Raw genomic sequence first — 18934 nt, 5'->3', positions numbered from 1 at the left:
GTGAGAAGGAAATACTGAAGAACTAAGCTCAAGAAGGCAGGGGAGGGACTGCTTTAACCAGCTGGTCAGAGAAGACCTCTGAAAATTTAATGTCTAAGCTGAGACTTGAAGGTTGAGAAAGAGCCAGCCAGGCAAAGAGCCTAAGAACATTCTGAGCATAGAAATCAGCAAGTGCAAAGGCCAATATGTAGGAGAGAGCTTGGCATGGTGGAAGAAAGGAAACAAGACCAGTGTGGGTGGATTAGAGCCAGCCAGGGGGAGAGCCGGAAATAAGGGCAAAGAGGAAATCTGTGCCCAGCATGAAGGGCCTTGCCAGCCACAGTGAGGTTTACAGGTTTTATTTAAAGGACCTAGACCTCCAATGTGTCCTCTGAGACCCGCCCCTGGATTTCTCTCCGGCATACCCAGCTCATCACCCTGAAGCAGACACTGGGGGTCCTGCCCTTACCCACTCAGCCCACATCTGCCTGGGCAGTCGTGTATAGGTCATACCAGGCACCCAGACTCCCCAGCCACTGCCTGAGTCCCCACCCAGACTCCTGCGGGTGCTGCTGGAGGCAGGAGTGGGCTCCTGTGCCCTGCCAGACTGAAGTGGCTGGGAGAGGTTCTGGAACCTCCAGCCAGTTAGGCACAGCAATCAGTGAATAAACACTCCAGCCTCCTGGCCCCTGGGGGTGGGTTCTGAGGCACTTCTGTACAGTGCTCAGAGGGTGGCCTTGAGCTTGGGTTCCAGTTGTTAACACCCTCGATGGGCCTTTCTCCTTTTTGTCTTATTTCCCCACACCTTCACTCCTCACTTGCACCTAAAAGAAATCTCATCTTTATGAGTCTTCTTTTGAAGAGCCCCAAACTAAGACACTCCTTAAGCAACTCAACACATGTCCCTAAAGTATTGTTCCCCATTCCACAACTCAGGCATGGACATAATTGCCATAATGAGACAATCCAAGTGTGGATTGTCCACACATAATCCACACATCCAAGTGTGGTCAATTCTTCTGTAGAAAGGTGGAGGTACTTTTTCTGTCAGATATTTATCAACCCCCTCCCTCCTCGTATCCAGCCCTGTATTGAGCATTGGGGCTCCAGGGATGAATCAGATCATTCCTTGTTCTGGAGGAATCTCTAGTCTGTTGGGGGGACAGACTTGGCCCAAACAAGACCATACAATGAGCTCAGAACTATATCAGAAAAGTCAGAGAAGTCTTTCTTGAAGGGGTGACATGGCTGGGTACTGAAGGTTGAATAGGAGTTGGCCATTTGGGAGGCAGATGTTGAACATCAGGCTGATGAGCTTCTACTTTCTCCTGACTGTGATGGGGAGTGGGAGGTTCCTGAGCAAGGGAGTGACACTGTCAGATTTGGGTTTGAAAGTGATCCCTCTGGATTAGTCAGAATGAGGGCACTCACTTAGCCAGTTCCCCAGATCAAGGCTAAAGGGTGGATATTTTTAGGGGATGGAAGAACTGATTGTGAGCTTGGGTCACTAGAAAAGAGGTGGGGGCTAAGGCCCAGGAAGGAGTGCTCCTGAGGTTGAAAGGGCCCACCTTGCCAGAACCAGCCTTCAGCCTTGATATGACCTGATTCAGCTAAATTAAGCTGGGGAGGGGGAAAAGGCGGAGGGAGGATGGGGGGGGACTTGCCGGCTCACTGCCCCTGAGGTAAACATTAATCCTCCCCCTGGGGAAACCCAAGGGCTGGTCCCTTGAGGGGCAGATCCTGTGCAGAATGGAGGAATATACAGAGGCCAGCGCCGCACCGGAGCTGGGGGAGCAGAGCGTTTTAGTTGACAACCCTGCTGACATCCTGGTCATTGCTGCCTATTTCCTGCTGGTCATTGGTGTCGGTTTGTGGGTGAGAAATCAATGGGGTACTGAGGGCCATGGCGGGGAGTCTCTGGGAGACCCAAGGAAGTGGTTGGGTCAGGATGCCTGGATCTTTGAGGGAGAAACCCAGACTGAGGGGCAAATGAGTCTTGATAGCCAACACTCATTCCTCGTCTTCCCGCCATTGGATAGGGCTAGTGGTGGGAGGTGGTAGATTTTTTTCAGGGACAGCATTCTACTTGGGGTCTCTGGCCCCCTGTCTACGACATGGCTGAGCAGTCGCCCATGAGCAAGGCCCCCCAGGAGAATCAGGTGAAAGCCACTCATACTCAGGCTTGGGGAGTTGGACACTAGGTTAGGGCCTAGGTGGCTCTGGGTGCCTGGGAGGTGGGGGTGGGGAGTGTGAACCAGGAGAGCCTGGCACTGGTTAATCTTCAGCCTGAAATAAGGCTGAGGAATGTGTTTAGGAGACTAATGAGGTCCAAAGATGTGCCCCCAAATCCAGGTCTATTCCCCACTCCTGTCCCCCAGTCCATGTGCAGAACCAACAGAGGCACCATTGGCGGCTACTTCCTGGCAGGACGAAGCATGGTGTGGTGGCCGGTGAGAGAGGCTGGGCTGTGGGGCAGGAGGGACCCTAGAGAAGCTGCCTGGCTCACCCTCATCTCTACCGGCCCCTCCCCCCCCAGGTTGGGGCCTCTCTCTTTGCCAGCAACATCGGCAGTGGCCACTTTGTGGGCCTGGCAGGCACTGGAGCTGCAAGCGGCTTGGCTGTGGCTGCATTTGAGTGGAATGTGAGGGCCCCTTTTTGCCAATAACCCCCACCCTCAGTGAGAACTCCTGCAAAGGTCATAGCTGGGGAGGTTCCTGGGGATGAGGCTGAAGGTGGGACTCCCCACCTGTGGGTGGGGTCAGGCTTCCCGAGTGTGAAGTCAGGGGTATAGGAGAGACCACCTTCAGGGTCCTTCCTGGCCCCTTCGCCGGGAGGGCCATGGAGCATCACAGCAGGAGGCCCCCTCAGCGTTGCTCCGTGCCCGCAGGCGCTGTTCGTGGTGCTGCTGCTGGGCTGGCTCTTCGCGCCGGTGTACCTGACGGCGGGCGTCATCACGATGCCGCAGTACCTGCGCAAGCGCTTCGGCGGCCACCGCATCCGCCTCTACCTGTCTGTACTCTCGCTTTTTCTGTACATCTTCACCAAGATTTCGGTGCGCTCGCGGGTTGGCTGCAGGGCGGGACCCTGGGAGGGCGGGACCTCCAAGTACAAGTCTCTGGAAAGGACTGTAGGAGGGCGGAGTCAAGGAGAAATGCTGGAGAATCACGATGGAGGCAGGATCTGGAGATCTGTGGGGCTGCGACCACAGTGGGCGGAGCCTGGGGAGGCCAGACCAAGGAACACTAAGGAAACCTTCGAGTCGTGGTCAGGGCAGGAGTAGGCCTGGACCCCAGGGTCTTGACCTGTGCGCCTTCCCCCAAGGTCGACATGTTCTCCGGGGCGGTATTCATTCAACAAGCTCTGGGCTGGAACATCTATGCCTCTGTCATCGCACTGCTAGCCATCACTATGGTCTACACTGTGACAGGTGACCAGTGCCAGAAACTTAGGGAAGGGAGCAGGTCTGGAGATGGGTTGTGGGGCTGGGGGCGGCGGGGGAGTCACCACAAAAAGGCAAGGTGGAGAAGTTCTGGTGTGGTGTGGTCCAAGTAGGAGAAAGACACAAATCTTTGGAAAGCAACCTAGTACATATGGTGTCTGTGCAAATTTGAAAAAGGTGTCCCTACCTGGAGGACAGATTTCAAGAGAATGGTTCATCCTCTGAGCTCATGAACTGGGGAGTCTCCTGGGCTCCTCGCATGGAGCTGCGGGCACCGTGGGCACTGCTGAGCAATGAGCACATGTTGAGTGTGTGCAAAAAGATTTAGCTGCTCTAATCTCAAACATCTGAGAGGGGAGAGTGGCCTTAGCCAGTCTCCCGCATGATTCACCAAACCAGGTGCAATTTGAGGATTCCAGCACCGGCCCGAGGCCAGGAGGAGATCCAGAGCAGGTAGCAGGCCTGATTCTATGGAGGACTCCAGGCACCCAACCCCTGTGGTGGGACTGTGGAAAGGAGTTGAGAACAGGCTGTTGGAGAATCGCCCCCTGCTGTTAGATAGTCGGGGGAGAGGAGAAAATGCCAGCCCAGGCCTACAGCCCAGGCTCCTACAGTGGGAGCCTGGCCAAGAGGGGGGCATTAGTGGAGACTAAAATTCAGCCACTCTGCTCACCAAGTCCTGCCTCCTGTCCCATGGAGTCCTTAAGCTGGCAGAATGGGTTGTTGCTTTTTGAAATTCATTCTCCCAGAAGGATACCGGGCGTGTGCTAGGTTGCTCCTCTGACCCAGGCCTGTTGCAGGAGGGTTGGCCGCTCTGATGTACACGGATACTGTGCAGACCTTCGTCATTCTCGGGGGAGCCTTCATCCTCATGGGTTACGGTATGGGGCACAGACAAGGGGGGGGGGGCTCAGACAAGGTCGAGGGTGGTGTTTTCAACCTGGGAGCAGGGACACTGATCGTCTTCGGCATGTGAGTCCTCGGGAGGGTCTTGGCGTGGGCGACGGGTCCCCTAACAGCCTTACCCTCACAGCCTTCCACGAGGTGGGCGGGTATTCGGGACTTTTCGACAAATACTTGGGGGCAGTGACGTCGCTGACTGTGTCTGAGGATCCGGCCGTGGGCAACATCTCCAGCTCCTGCTATCTACCCCGGCCCGACTCATACCATCTGCTCCGGGACCCTGTGACTGGGGACCTGCCATGGCCGGCACTGCTTGTGGGGCTCACCATCATCTCTGGCTGGTACTGGTGCAGCGACCAGGTGAGGGTCAAGGCTGCGGTTGGGAGAGAAGCTGGGGCAGAGACCTAAACGCTGGGGCAGAGCTGAGATGGAGGGAGGCTGAGCCCACCTGGGGAGCGGAGGCCCAAGGCGTGGCTGAGGGGCAGGACCCGGTCAGGGTGCTGCTAAATCAGAGTCAGCGAGATCCCAGAGGAGGCCTCGCGTGGCGCTGCGGGCACCGCGGGCCCTGCTGAGCTAGAGGGACGGTCTGAATGAGGGCGAAGAGTGGAGGCCAGGCCTGAGGGGGCGGGCAGTACCTGACTGGACGCAGGTTGCTGAACGCCCCTCTCGCAGGTCATAGTGCAGCGTTGCCTGGCAGGGAAGAACCTGACCCACATCAAGGCGGGCTGCATCCTGTGCGGCTACTTGAAGCTGATGCCCATGTTCCTCATGGTCATGCCGGGCATGATCAGCCGCATTCTTTACCCGGGTAATGTCTGCATCCTCACCAACCGATCCTGCGCCCCATCCAGCCCCTTTCTAACTGTCCTAGGGGCTGGGAACCCAGTCTTGGTGGCTACCAGGGGTCCCATCTCTCCTCCCACTTCAGGAATCTGAGTTCCCAGACCACACCCCACCCCCAGCTGTGTCCTTCCTTCCTTCCCGCAGATGAGGTGGCCTGCGTGGTGCCCGAGGTGTGTAAGCGCGTGTGTGGAACTGAGGTGGGCTGCTCCAACATCGCCTACCCGCGGCTGGTCGTGAAGCTCATGCCCAATGGTGAGGGTGCATGCCCAGGTTGCCCCCTGTCCACGGGGGCGGGCATGCAGCAGAGACTGCCTCCGGGGGAGGCGCCTGCACCCTCCAGGGCTCCCCGCACCCCGCCCGCGCCCTCACAGCTCCCGTTGACCCGCAGGTCTGCGCGGACTCATGCTGGCAGTCATGCTGGCCGCCCTCATGTCCTCGCTGGCGTCCATCTTTAACAGCAGCAGCACGCTTTTCACCATGGACATCTACACGCGCCTGCGACCCCGCGCAGGCGACCGGGAGCTGCTGCTAGTAGGCCGGTGCGCCAGGGCGTCCCGCCATCTCCAGCCCCGGCGGGGGTGGGCGGCACTGTGGGGTCGGGGAACCGGGCGAAACGTCCTGATGGCCGCCCACCGCAGGCTCTGGGTGGTGTTCATCGTGGCGGTGTCGGTGGCCTGGCTCCCCGTGGTGCAGGCGGCGCAGGGCGGGCAGCTCTTTGATTATATCCAGGCCGTCTCCAGCTGCCTGGCGCCCCCGGTGTCGGCAGTGTTCGTGCTAGCGCTTTTCGTGCCCCGCGTCAACGAGAAGGTGGGCTGGTGGGAGCTCACGGGAGCTGGGGCGGGGCTCGGACACGGGAGGTGGGCGCTCTCTCACCCCACCCCTCCACGCAGGGCGCCTTCTGGGGACTGATTGGGGGCCTGCTGATGGGGCTGGCCCGCCTTATTCCCGAGTTCTCCTTCGGCTCGGGCAGCTGTGTGCGGCCCTCATCCTGCCCGGCCCTCTTCTGCGGCGTGCACTACCTCTACTTTGCTATAGTGCTCTTCATCTGCTCCAGCGTCCTCATCCTCCTCATCTCGCTGTGCACAGAGCCCATTCCCCGCAAGCATGTAAGTGCGGACCTCCAGATGGGCACCAAGCAGTACCCAGGGATGCTCGCTGACAGTCCCCAGTCTGCTTCCAGGAATGCCCAGTGGAAAAGACTGAATTTCTTTACTGAGGGTTGGTGAGGCCAGGTTGGGAGTCCAGTTTGAAGGTGCATTTGCCAAGCAAGCACAATGTTTTTATTTAAATGAATTTATTTGGGGTGGTCTGTCCAGGTGGCTTTGTGAAGACTGGGGAGAGGTGATTAAGGGCCCCCCAATCCCTAATCTGGCCATTGGGACTCACAACACAGGCTATGATTGGTGACTGGGAGCGACAGGGTACTACTAACTTGAAAGCTGCAAAAAGGGCTTGGTCCTGTGCTGTAGCAAGTGCCTCGGGGTCGAGTGGGGTCAGGACAAAACAGCTGGGTCTGGAAGGCTGGGCAGCAGTCCACAGTGGAGACACAGGGAAAGGCAGCAGGAGGAACGTGAGCAGACACCCCCAGGAAGGACTGACAAAAGTACTACAATTTTCAGTGTAGCTGGGGGACTTGGGTGGAAGAGCAAGGGGGGTGAGCAGGGCCAAGAGCTTGAAAACACCCAGCTGGGGAGCTTGCCTTTGGCCTAAGGGCCAAGGGCCCTGTGGGTGGGGTTTGAGTGAGCTGGGCCTGGGCTGGGAGTGCAGGCTGGACAAAGGGAATTCAGGGAGTGCCCATGTGGACAGACACCTCAGCATCTGGGCTTGGAGGACAGAACTCCCACTTGGCCCCTGCTCCCACCCCTCCCCAGCTCCACCGCCTGGTTTTCAGTCTCCGGCACAGCAAGGAGGAGCGGGAAGACCTGGATGCTGATGAGCTGAGTAGTCCAACCTCACTCCCAGAGCAGAATGGGCGCCCGGAGCAAGCAGTGGAGATCGAGGGTAAGGCACTGCCCGAGGAGGTGGGCAGAGGCTGGGGGAGACAAGTTCCCTCATCCTAACTGTGGGGCCTCAATTTTTCTTAGAGCCCCAGCCCCCAACACCAGGCCTGTTGCGCCAGTGCCTGCTCTGGTTCTGTGGAATGAGCAAGAGCGGAGCAGGGAGCCCCTCACCCCCTACCCCAGAGGAGGTGGCTGAAGCAACCAGGCAGCTGGAGGACATCAGTGAGGACCCAAGCTGGGCCCGTGTGGTCAACCTCAATGCCTTGCTTATGATGGCCGTGGCCACGTTCCTCTGGGGCTTTTATGCTTGAGGCCAACTTCGTTGGACCCCGTGGGCCACAGTCAGGGCTGGGCTGAGCCACAATGAGTGGGGGTCAGAGCCTGCAGTGGTGAGAGGGGATTGGGCAGCAGAGGGAGGAAGCCCAGGTTCTCCCTTTTCTGCCTTGTCCCTGCCTGGGGCTCGGTTCATCTGACTGGCAGTCACTTCCCAGAAAGCCAGGGTCGGTCTGCCGCAGCAGTGCCCCTAAGCAAAAATAAAGCTGCCTTTCCCACGTCCTGCTGAGGTCAGAGTGTGTTTGCGCCGGTCTCCTATTCTGGGACCTGGGCTGCTCATAAGACCTTCTTTTCTGGCGACAGGAGCCACGTGGCCCTCCACTCGTCCACCTCGAGCTGGTGCTTCTCTGTCTTCCAGCCTGCATCCTGCAGTCCTGGGGAGAGGGCAATGGGGGTGCTCCAGGACTGCTGGGGAGGAGACTCTGGGTGGACCCTGGGAGGCGGGTGAGGAGCGACACGGCTGGGTGCAGGCTCTGTGCGCTGCTTTGGCTGCCCTGGCCTCTGCTGGGTGATCTCTGGCATGAAATAAGGCTAAGACCTCATTTGGCTGTAGTAAGAATTCATGGAGATAGCATAGGGGGAAAGGCTGAAATGGAACAGCTGCTAAATCAGAGAACATCATCAGTAATTTGTGAGGCTTCTGCCCTACGCCCCCAGTTCTTCAGTGCCAACTGGGATTACAGACTGTCAGCAACGACTCAGCCTCAGAGATCATCCTAACCTGCCCATCCTACAGACAGGGAAATAAGGCCCAGACTTCAGGTCACAGAGAATTCAGGCCTTTCACCTCCCAGGTGGAGAGGGGGTGGGGTAGGCAGGGCCTCTGGGCCAAGGCACCTGAAGGATGTTACCTTTCAAGAATTTGGGGAATAGCTTGTCCAGCACTTGGTGCGTCTCCCTTACGATGACCCAGCCATCTTTCTCAGGACCTGGGGGTGGGCACAAAGTCAGAAGCTCTCCAGTCCCCAAGACCGACAGAGTCCTTCCTCTCTACTCCACCCTTCCCCAGCCCCTGAGATCATCAGTAGTCTAGATTGTGAGGCTCTTACCTGCCCGCACTTGCTTCCTCAGTTCTTCCAGCTCTCCTGGGAGAGGCCCATCTTCCTGCAGGGCTCTGAGCACCAGCCCATGGGTGGCAGCTCTTAGGACGGCCTCAGGGCCTGCCATTTGGCTCAGAACTACCTGGACCTGGTCTGGAGAGACCCAGAGACAGACTGGTACCCCGGAAGGATCACTTCCCCCAATACCTCAAGCCTACGACCTTACCTCCACCCCTGGTCGCTTCCTATCTGCCCCCAGGGGCATGGTCTGGCACAAAGGGCCACCTCTCACACTTTCCTTTCTAATTTCATCTCCTGCTGCTCTCCAAAGCTCTGGCTAATTTCCAAATACAACTTCATAGCAGCTCACTAAGGTGGGTTTATTTTGCAGTCTTAAATAGCTAGTGAGAACAAGCACCTTTTAACACTTGACCAGCAGACCAGTAAACTCTAGTTCTTGTTTCCTCAAGAGGTTTCTCTCTGATGGAGAGAAAAGTGCTCCTCCAGGGGTAACCAAAGGTCACAATCTTACGTGACCAATGTACAAAATGCATGCCAATAATCACCTTATTTAATCCAATAATCATCTCATTTGTAACAAGCCAAGTATTGCAAGCTCCATTTTACAGAGGGGTGATGTGAATTTCATCAGGGCACACAGCTCTAACGTGCATGCCTCAGGTCTTAGTCTACAGTTCCCTTGAGGACACCAGGCAGCCTCCAAGTGTCCAGGGCTTGGGTTCCTGGAGCTGGAAAAACAATAGTCTGACCCGAGGGGGGCATGAGGCTGGGCGAACATGGACACTTACTTCGTGACAGGTCCCATCGAAGGAGGTAGGGTTCTTGGTGCCCTTTAACCAGCTGTTGCAGCTCAGAAACACTGAAGGAAAGAGCAGAGTAGAGAGGGGGAGAGAGCAAAGGCAGGAATAACCATCCAGGCAACTGAACAGAACACCCATTAACCACAACTACCCCCCTTCACTGGTCCCTCACCAACTTCCCACCCTCCCTCAGCCATTACCCACGTACCCCACATCCATCCTGCCATTCTCCCTGCACCCCATCATCACTGTTCCCATCCATTCTTCCTCCACCCAACAAATCCCCTTTATCTACCCTATGTTACACACCCTGCCTGCTGCCTTCGAGCTGACCCCCAAGTCTGCTCAGGGGACTAAAGAACTTAGACCAGGGAGGTGGGGCTGAGGAAAGGGAGGTCAGTGTGTAACCAGAATAAGGGGCACATATCAGGACTGGGAGTGGCAGTAGTGATGGTTGGGAGACACTGGGCCACTCACCTGGAGACTAAGCGGTGTAGGGGGACACCCAGGGACAGAGACAGAGACGGCCAGAAACCTGTGGGAAGCTGAAGTCAGGCTGTGCAGGCAGGGAAAGAGATGGGAGATCTAGGACTTGAGGCCCGGGAATTGTGTCACCTGTCCACAGCGGTTCCATCTGATTGGCTGAAGTGGGGCCGAGCACCTCTCCAGTCTGCAGGAAGTGCTTCAGGACCAGCTTGAGCCGCCTTTCGTTCAGGGTCTCCATGACGAGGGCTCGGACTGCCCGGTAGTTGGCGTAGATGTGGAGGGCAGTGAGAAGGAAGAAACATCCGAGGCTGAAACTAAGGAGAAAGAGTGAGGTAGCCATAGGGGCAGAGGTCCAGCAGGCCTGTCCCCACCCTTGACCCTGGCTTACCTAGGGCTATCTGACACCAGGGGAAGCATCAAGAGACTGACCAGGAGCCCAGCCAGGTTAACCAGCGTCTCCTGGAAAATGGCAGAGGGTGTGGGAGGTGAGGGCTCCCCTCCTGGCCAGACTGAATTATCCTTGAGCGCTTTTCATCACCTTCTCCCTGCCCCGGAACATTCCAGGGCTCCCACTACTGGTGAGGGTGTCTAGTACACTTTTAACCTTTGGCTAAACTGCTGAGCGGAGGCCTGCAGCCAGCCACCCAGCCACCTCACCTGCTGAGCACTTTTAGACTTGCCGAGTGCTTTCACACATGGGGCCTCGTGTGCTCAGAACATCCACTTCCCAGGGTGGGACCATGGTCCAGAGAGTGGGAGGGCCAGGGCTGGTGCCAGGGCTCACGCAGCTATACTGGCAGCAGGCAGGGGCAGAGGCGATCAGCTGGGACTTGTTGTCAGCCGGGTCCCTGCCCTTCCACCTGACTAGCTATCCCAGGAGTCCGAGCAAGCAGTATCTATATTCTTCCTGTGCATCTCCCACCCTCCCCCACCCCGAGGAGTACCAGAAGCTTCTCCAAATTCCCACATTATGTCCTGGGATCCAGTCCCTTCGATGCCAGCTGCTCACCTGGCTGCTATCCTTGGCGGACACGTCAGCCATGTTGTTTCTCCGGGCCTGATGCATGGTCAGCGCGGCCCGAGTCGCTCCGCCAGCCACGCTCACAATACACTGGGTGGAGAGGAGCGTGAAAGTCAGAGTGGCCATCTGCTGTGGTGACACAGGTGCTTTCACGGGAGAGCCAAGCTGTGAACACCTATGGCTTCAGGCAACCCCACAGCAAAGCCTTGAATGCTGTTCTTGGTATCTGGTTCTCACCCCGCATTTTCCCTAAATTACCCCCTTGTCCTCTTCCAGGAGGGAACCACAGTTCTGCCTGCCACACCACCATGTGGACCTGGCACTAAGGGAATTCAATTTCTTTCTCGGAGGTGGAGGCCCTAAGACCATTCTCAGGCCAGAACGTCCCTTCAACTTTTATTTTGGCTGCGCCCTCCCAGTGCTGAGCTAGCAGGCCCGATCTGGTTTCCGACTTCACGCCTACATTCTGCCTGCCTGTAACTAACTCCACTCTTCCCCAGGCAAGGCCTAGCCAGCCTTTTAGTTCAAAACCCACACTGGTGACCTGACACTTCAGGGCAACTGCATCTCTTTTCAAAGCCAGACACAGATTTAGGTGCTGTGGTAACATTAAGATACAACCCCCGCCCTCATGAAGCTGGTAAGTCAATGCATGATAAACAAATAAAGGAGTTATGACACAGGCAGAGGAAACGGCTTGTTCAAAGTAAGAGGGATAAAATGCGGCTGGATCGACTGGTGGGGACATGAACCTCAGAAACCGAACCTCACAGTCCTTGTTACAGTTCTTATCCTAAAAGCCACAGGGGCAGGGAAGTGGCCTGATTTGATTTCTACTCTTGAGAGGATGATTGCGCTGCTCTGAGAAGGGGTGAAGAGGGGGATCACCTGTGGACCCCAAGTGTGCCCACACATAGCACCACCAAAGCAGGTGCAGGGATGTAGGGATGCCCCAGAGACGGGTACCTTGGCCAGGTTGCTGGCGCAGACAGTCATGGTGAAACAGAGTGGGTATATGGGAGCTATAATCTCCAGGAACATGGCCACATCGTTGAGGATGTCAGCAAAAAGCCTGGGGGAAGGAATCAGAGGTTAGAGGTCAAAGGTAAGAGACTTTCACAACAGAGGACTCCCCTCCCCTCTGTGCCAGTTCTCCTCACCTCCACTGCTTGGCATTACAGTCCAGTTTGCTCCTGTTGGGAAGGAGAAATTGGTTTGCAATTTGGATTTAAGGAGAAAATGCATCTTATGGGCAGGGCGGGGTATCTTGGTACCTGGTAATTCTCAAGGGCTCAAGAAAACCCACCCCAGCCAGATGCCTGTCCCAGCACCCTGTCACTGCTGCCTGAAATCCACCATTCACTGGGGGGAACTTCAGGGGTCACTCAGTGTTTGCCCTGATGAACTCATAACACATCAAGGGGAAAAAAGATTGTCTGATGGCTGCTCCCCACCCTCCAGCCTCCTTTCGGGGAGGTTATCATTGGTCCCTCTGCCATCTCCTCTTGCTCCTGCTTCACTGAGGGAACCTGGCAAGAAGTCCACCTTTTGCACTATAATATGCTACATTCAGTGTAACCCCATGTTACACAGATCACTAGCTCAGAGAAGGGGTAGGGTGCCCCTCAATTACATGGAGAACAGGTTAAGAGGAAAAGCCAGGTTCTGACATCCAGACCTAGGATATTTCTACTATACAACACAGCGGATGGCCACAGGGGCCCCTCTGGCCCACGCACAAACACTTTAGGGTGACTTCTCCAATATCCCAGTTGTAGTCCACAAACCAGCTCAGAATTTGCAGCACTAGCCCTGACCCTTCATTTCAAATTTTCTGGAGGGAATGGGAACATTCCTGCATGGAATGTACGGAACACATATGGGGAGCACCTGAGGGAATCTATGGCACAGGCATGTGGTCTAGGGCTCTGCCGAGTAAGGCTGCCTGATATAGACAGAAGAGACTTCAAGTTCAGATTCCATCTTGCTAGTTACAAGTTGTAACTCCGGAGAGGGTGAGAAACTTCCCTTTTAGGTCTGCTTCACATCTGTAAAGTGAACTCATTCCATCCTACTCTACAAAGTTGTTCTTAAACTGGAGATGAAGCCGAGAGCGTGTGAGTCACCGTTAGAATTGTTACTAGCAGCCAGTGTTTACTAAGCACTTACTACGTGCCACGCAATGCACTCTGTACAAACCATCTCACTGTACCTCACAACCACAATCAACAGTAGATGCTAAGCCACCCCTAGGTCAATGATAAGTTGCCCAATACTGACATGAAGAGGAAACAGGCAGGCAAGACCCTTAATCCCTTCTAGATCACTGTGCCAGTGATCCTGCATGGCACAGGAATACTGATGCCTGATGACGTGCCCAAGCCCCCTCCCTACTCACACAGCAAAGTCCACTCAAATGTCTGAGCCACCACAGCAGTCCCTGGAGTAGTCTTTCCTTTTTGGGGTAAGCATTGCTTTCAATAAGCAAGCAGAGGGCACTGAGAGCCCAGCAGAGGGCACTGGGGTTTTTCTGTGATGGCCAGCAGAGTATATGTTCTCATAGCCACAGCTGTGATTTCCCTGCGAAGTCACCCTGGGCAGGTTACCTGAATGGGGTACTCACTAAAGACTTAACTCTCCCTTCCTCTGGAAACTAGTAGGAAGGGGAGCTGAAGTTTGCTAACCAGAAAGACAAACTCACCCCTTCCACCAGGCAAAGACGATACGGCCCAGCATGCCAGTTGAATCTGGGGGAGAGAGGCACTGGTAAGGAACAAGGAGGGGACTCGAGTGATGGGAGTTGGTCCACCCTGGCTCTGAAATGCCTCATTCACCTTGGTCCCTGCCTATGGGAGCTCAAGCAGGTCAGTTCTGGGTGGGAGCGGCTGGATAAGGAGGTCAGAAGGGGCCACCTTAGCGGTTCCTTAGAAAGAATTGTGTACTCATGCACATCAGGGGTAACAAAATAAAACAAAAAGCTGGGAATAATGCAAAAGCTCATCACCAGGAAAATGCATACATAAATATGGGCACATTCACTCAGCAGCTACTGGACAGCAGTGCCAATCCAGTGCAGCAGAAGTATGCACCTCGACACGGAGGCACCCTAATGTCTCACGTGATAAGTCAGTCACAAAGCTACATCCAGCACAATAAACTTTTCATACAGCTCTGGAACAACCCAAACTAAACTCTGCATGCCATATATATATATATATATATATATATATATATATATATATATATATATATATATGATGTATTATAGTGTACTACATATATTGAGTTGTCAGAAAAGTCATGTATTTTTTCTGTTTTTGTTGCAAAAATGCATCATGATTTTTCTGACAACCCAATAGATGAGTAAATATTAAACTATTTTTTAAAAGATTGATTTATTTATGCATACAAGAACTGGGGTACAGGCCAGAGGTGTGTGTGGGTGGGGGTGGTGAGAGGATTCACCAGAGACAGAATGGGGAACAGAACAGGCAGATTGACCGAAACACACTGCTGAGGGGAGCAGTAGGAGAGACAGGAGAGGTCTACCGCGCCATGTAGGTCACCTTCCTGGCCAGGTATTGAACTTGTGCTGCAGTGGCTATGGGTAGCTTCATAGTGCTGCGTCTTAAGCCCTTGCGCCACCAGGGAGGCCCCTTATTATTTAAAGGGCCTCCCTGGTGGCGCAGGCGGATGAGCGCAGCACTGTGAAACTGTCCACAGCCTCTGCAGTGCGGGTTCGATCCCAGCCAGCCGGGGAGATACCCACATGGTGCAGCAGACCTCTCCTGTCTCACTCGCTGCTCCCCTCAGCAGTGTGTTTTGGTCAATCTGCCTGTTCTGTTCCCCGCTCTGTCTCTGGTGAATCCTCTCACCCTCCCATGCATCTGGCCTGTACCCTGGTTCTTGTAAATAAACAAATCTTTAAAAAATAATAAAAAAATAAAAACCTTGGTTGCTGATATTCTAGCTCTTAGGTCGGTAGTAGGCCACAGGTGGTCATGAGAGAATAAATAAGAAAGATGTGTTGGGGACAGAGAGCTGGGGGCATGTGGCAGAAGGGAAGGCCTCTCCAGGCTGGGGGAGTCAGAGCCTCTCCCGCCAGACAAGTGCTAACGGGCCACCCACTGTGTGCCTGGCACCATGTGAAGCATGGGGCTATCACAGGGCGAAATCCAGTGTAAAAGCAGATAGTAATCAGAGTGAAACATACCACTTTAGACCAAGGACCCATGTTCTGTGGACTGCCCTGCCCTGGTTTTTGCAAAGAAAGTTTCATCAGGACAATGCTGCACCCTCTCATTTAGACTGAGGCTGTTGTTGTGACACAGTGGCAGAATCCAGTGGCTGTGACTGAAACTGTACAGCCTGCAAAGTGCAAAATATTTACCATCTGGTCCTTGACCAATTTATCAGACTATACCTTGTAAGTTGAGCAGTTCTCAGTAAGTGTAGCAGGGGGCTCACAAAGTTCTGTTTGAGAACCAAGCAACTGGGAAGGCCTCATCCATTGGGCAGAGGACTCTCAACTTGTTTGGCCTTGGGGGCTTGGACCCTCAAGTGGAGGAGGCAAGAAGGGAAACAGATTGTGGGGAGGCAGACTGGGGATTTCCCATGATACAAAGAGGCGATGACACTGACCGCTTTCCCCATTCTCCACTGGAAACAGAGGCACTCACCCCATGCTACAAGCTCCATCCTTGGGCACTGCGGTCTTCTAATGAGAGCCTTTCCCCAAGCCTGGACTTGACCAAGACTGCTAAGACTCTGGTGGAACCTGAACTGTCTATGTCTCTCATACTCCTGAGGATGGAAAGGGATCATTCCCTTTCACAGAAGCAACCGAAGCTGAATTTGGTGACAAAAATGGGACATTTCATAAGAAAATTTAGATTCCCTGCTTTTCCGGAAGAACCTTAGCAACCTGTGCCTGCCTTCCCCTACTGCCACAGTCAGCAGGCCTAGCAGCTGCTCTTCACTCAGAGGCCCATGTACATAACATTTTCCATCTGGTCTCTCCGCATCTCCATTTCTGTCTCCTGAATGTCCCTGGAAGTAATACCCACCGAGGTGGCTTTATAGGCCTCCTCCCTTTGAGTATATTTTATTCCACAAAAATTTTTCAATGTTTCATTGAAGGTTCTTGTATTGGATCAACTTAGCGACTCTGGACATGACAAAACTTCTTTTGCCCTCCCATCCATGGCACATTCACTTCTGATCAGGTATTTGTCCTGCATACAAGGAACACTTGGCAGAAAGGGGACCTGCTGTCATTGGAGGGTCCTTGTCAGAATCTAGGGGTTGGCCCTAGTATACAGTAACAACACCGACCCTCTCTATTATCTGAAAGTCACACTGTTCACTAGATGAGGAAACTTATTCCTACCTGCTCTTCCTTGCCTCACCTACAGTGAGCTGAGCTGTGAGATCTAGAAACTTTTTCAAGTCCTAATAAGGAACCGCTGTCTACGAGTTGTGTTTGGTTCCATTCTAAAATTCTAACAGGCAAGAATCTGGTATTTAAGAGTGGGTCACTGGAGTCAGTCAGTCTGGATGCAAATACTGGCACTATGTGCATGACCTTAGACAAGGAGCTAAACCTCTCTAGGTTTCAGCTTCCCTTCTGAAAGTGCTTTAATAATGTTCACTACCTAATATGACTGCCACAGAGATTAGGATACATTATTACATGTAAGTGTGTAAAATGCCCAGTATAGAGTAGGCTGTAAAATATCAGCTGAGTAGTTCTATTAGTTATGATTAATATCATGCTCCACAAAGGGAGCTGTAGCTGAAAACGGCCATATTAAAAAGTTCCAATGGAACTTCTTATATAAAGCACTACATAGAAAATTCCCATGTTTGATGGAAACGAGTTTATAAAATCCTTTCTAATTATAAGGACTTCTTTAGTATCAACAGGCTCTAAAGTGGTCATTTTTTCCCCATATTTTAAAATGGTCTTATTTTTTTCTTAACAACCTGCTTAAGCTGAAGACCTATCTAGGCAACATAAGACTAGGGGTGCTTAGAAATGACATGAAAACATCAACCACAGACCCAAGCTCCTAATGCATTCCAAACAGCCAAGAAGAGAGCAACAAAAAAAGACCCAAATTCAGCACAGTGTGGAGAAATGAAGATGTAGTCTGGAACTAAACCTCCTAGGTAGGCTCAAATCCATGTGCTACTACTTACTGTGACCTTGGGCAAGTTCCTTTGGAAGTCTCAGTTTCCTCATCTATCAAGCAAACAATGACAATACCTATCTCTGCCACTGTGAAGACTGAATGAGTAGATTAAGAACTGGCACATAATAAGCACATTAGTGTGAGTTACTATTATTAAGAGACAACAGGACCATGAGCCACAGATCTCCACTTCCCCACTGACACGGACTATCAGAGAAAGAGTTTCTTTCTACAAGGTGACTCACATTTGGCCAATTTAATTAGTATTAAAAGTGAAGGTGTAAGCAGGAAACTCCTGATTCTTCAAAAGATCCAGGAAGGCTCACCTGAGATGTGGCCAGGCTGATGCCAGACAAAATAGGGGCATACCTCGGATCTGATTTAAACCCTCACTGGGAACACTAGAGAAGGACAAAGGAAGGTGGGGGGCTATGAACCCTCCCGATGGGGTACATGGGGCGGTTCCCCTGTTCTACTTCACTCTCTAGGTGGCCTAATACCAAACTGTCTTTGCATGTTTGGCAGCTGACAGTTTTATTCAGTAACTGCATTCTTATGCAGTCCTTTGCTAAGACAGGAGGGGTAAAGGGGAGGAGACAGTTAACTTAGGGACTGGAGTTCCTAGTGATTAGGCTCTATGAACAGTATGTATGAGAAACAGTGTGGATGCGAGGTGCACAGGACAAAGGTATTCTGGCAGTGGGTGGTATAACTTGAGTTGTTAAAAAGAAGGCAACAGACTCAAATGGAGTTGCTTATGCTAAGTCACACAACACAAGAGACTTACTCAGGAATCCCTGGTCAGCCCTATTTAGCACATCTGCTTGATAGACTTCTACCATTCCCTAGGGGAAACTAACCTTGCAATAACCAAGGTTCTTTTTTGCCTATTTTCTGCTCATAAGTCATTTTTTGTACAGTTCCTTAGAGTTCTGTTTGACCTGCTGGACTGAATTCTTCTGAATCATGAATCACTGTATAATGTCAGTAAGATCTTTAAATTTTACATGGTTGATTTTTTTTTTTTTTAAACAGGTTACAAGGCACTGTACTAGGTACCAGGGAGCCTTGGCACACATATCCATAAATACATGCGTCCCAATCCAGAGCTGGAGACCAGAAGGCACTGGCCTTCATAGTGGGAGTGAAAAGATCCCAGAGGAATGGCAGGGCTGAGAGCAGACAGGTGAGGCTCCAGGGCCCAGCTCACCTTTTACGAGCCAGGTGGCTGTGGCAGCTGAAACGGAGGCTTTTGCATTCCCCACCCCTATGCCCAGCAAGACTGCATGGGTGGCCAGGGAGCCCGACAGGCTGGAAGCAAAAGCCTGGAGAAGAAAAGAAGTGGGGTGAGGAGGGGGCACGGGAGCACGGAGAGCCAAGTTCCCCTATCAGTGCCTGTGCGTGACGAGTCACGGCGCACTCGACCCGTCTCCAGTCTGTAACGGGACGGAGAGGTGTGGCCCGCATGGTCTCCCTTACACCGACCTACAGCCGCCCCCTACCCCCGGGCAGAGCTGACCTGCACGGAATCCCATAGCTGGTAGGGCAGATAGTCCGGGCTGACGCTATCGGGGAAGCCCTGCGGCAAGAACAGGGCCAAGAGCCCCGAGAGAGGTGGGGAGGCGGTCCCGGGGGCGCCCCCTCCGCACCCCCGTCGCCTATCGGGTTTCACAGCGAAGGCCCCGCAGAAGCCCCACCAGCGCCACCCCCAGGGCTCCCACTGCAGGCTCCCGTCGGCGGCGGCGCGGCAGCCCCGAGCCGCCCCGGAGCCGAACTGCTCGGAGCACAGCGGGGCCTCGGGGCTCGCGTCGTCAGCCATCGCGGATCCTGCCTTCCAGTCCCGCGGCGCCGCGCAGGTGGCCAGACGACGCTTCC

General features: G+C 53.7%; 2 protein-coding genes across 2 annotated transcripts; one reads left to right on the top strand and one right to left on the bottom strand.

The window, feature by feature from the left end:
- The first annotated feature begins 1714 nt into the window (after window positions 1-1714).
- On the top strand, window positions 1715-7731 carry SLC5A2 (solute carrier family 5 member 2). Its single transcript, XM_037507165.2, has 14 exons — window positions 1715-1854; window positions 2358-2429; window positions 2516-2620; window positions 2867-3031; window positions 3301-3406; window positions 4219-4299; window positions 4452-4681; window positions 4994-5129; window positions 5309-5416; window positions 5553-5703; window positions 5803-5971; window positions 6055-6270; window positions 7036-7165; window positions 7249-7731. Exons 1-14 carry the CDS (start codon window positions 1729-1731, stop codon window positions 7473-7475), a joined length of 2022 nt encoding a protein of 673 aa, XP_037363062.1. The 5' UTR covers window positions 1715-1728; the 3' UTR covers window positions 7476-7731.
- Window positions 5929-18880, bottom strand: RUSF1 (RUS family member 1). Its single transcript, XM_037507166.2, has 13 exons — window positions 18579-18880; window positions 18270-18384; window positions 13567-13612; window positions 12026-12058; window positions 11832-11937; window positions 10854-10955; window positions 10233-10303; window positions 9974-10158; window positions 9836-9893; window positions 9347-9417; window positions 8547-8690; window positions 8349-8426; window positions 5929-7871 (listed from the first exon to the last, which is right to left on the bottom strand). The coding sequence occupies exons 1-13, from the start codon at window positions 18876-18878 to the stop codon at window positions 7774-7776; spliced, it is 1407 nt and encodes a 468-aa protein (XP_037363063.1). The 5' UTR covers window positions 18879-18880; the 3' UTR covers window positions 5929-7773.
- Window positions 18881-18934: the final 54 nt, after the last annotated feature.

Source organism: Talpa occidentalis, unplaced genomic scaffold (genome assembly GCF_014898055.3).
Source record: "Talpa occidentalis isolate TD23 unplaced genomic scaffold, MPIMG_talOcc4v2.1 talOcc4.12, whole genome shotgun sequence".
Lineage (NCBI taxonomy): Eukaryota > Metazoa > Chordata > Mammalia > Eulipotyphla > Talpidae > Talpa > Talpa occidentalis.
This window is presented reverse-complemented; position numbering and strand designations above follow the sequence as displayed.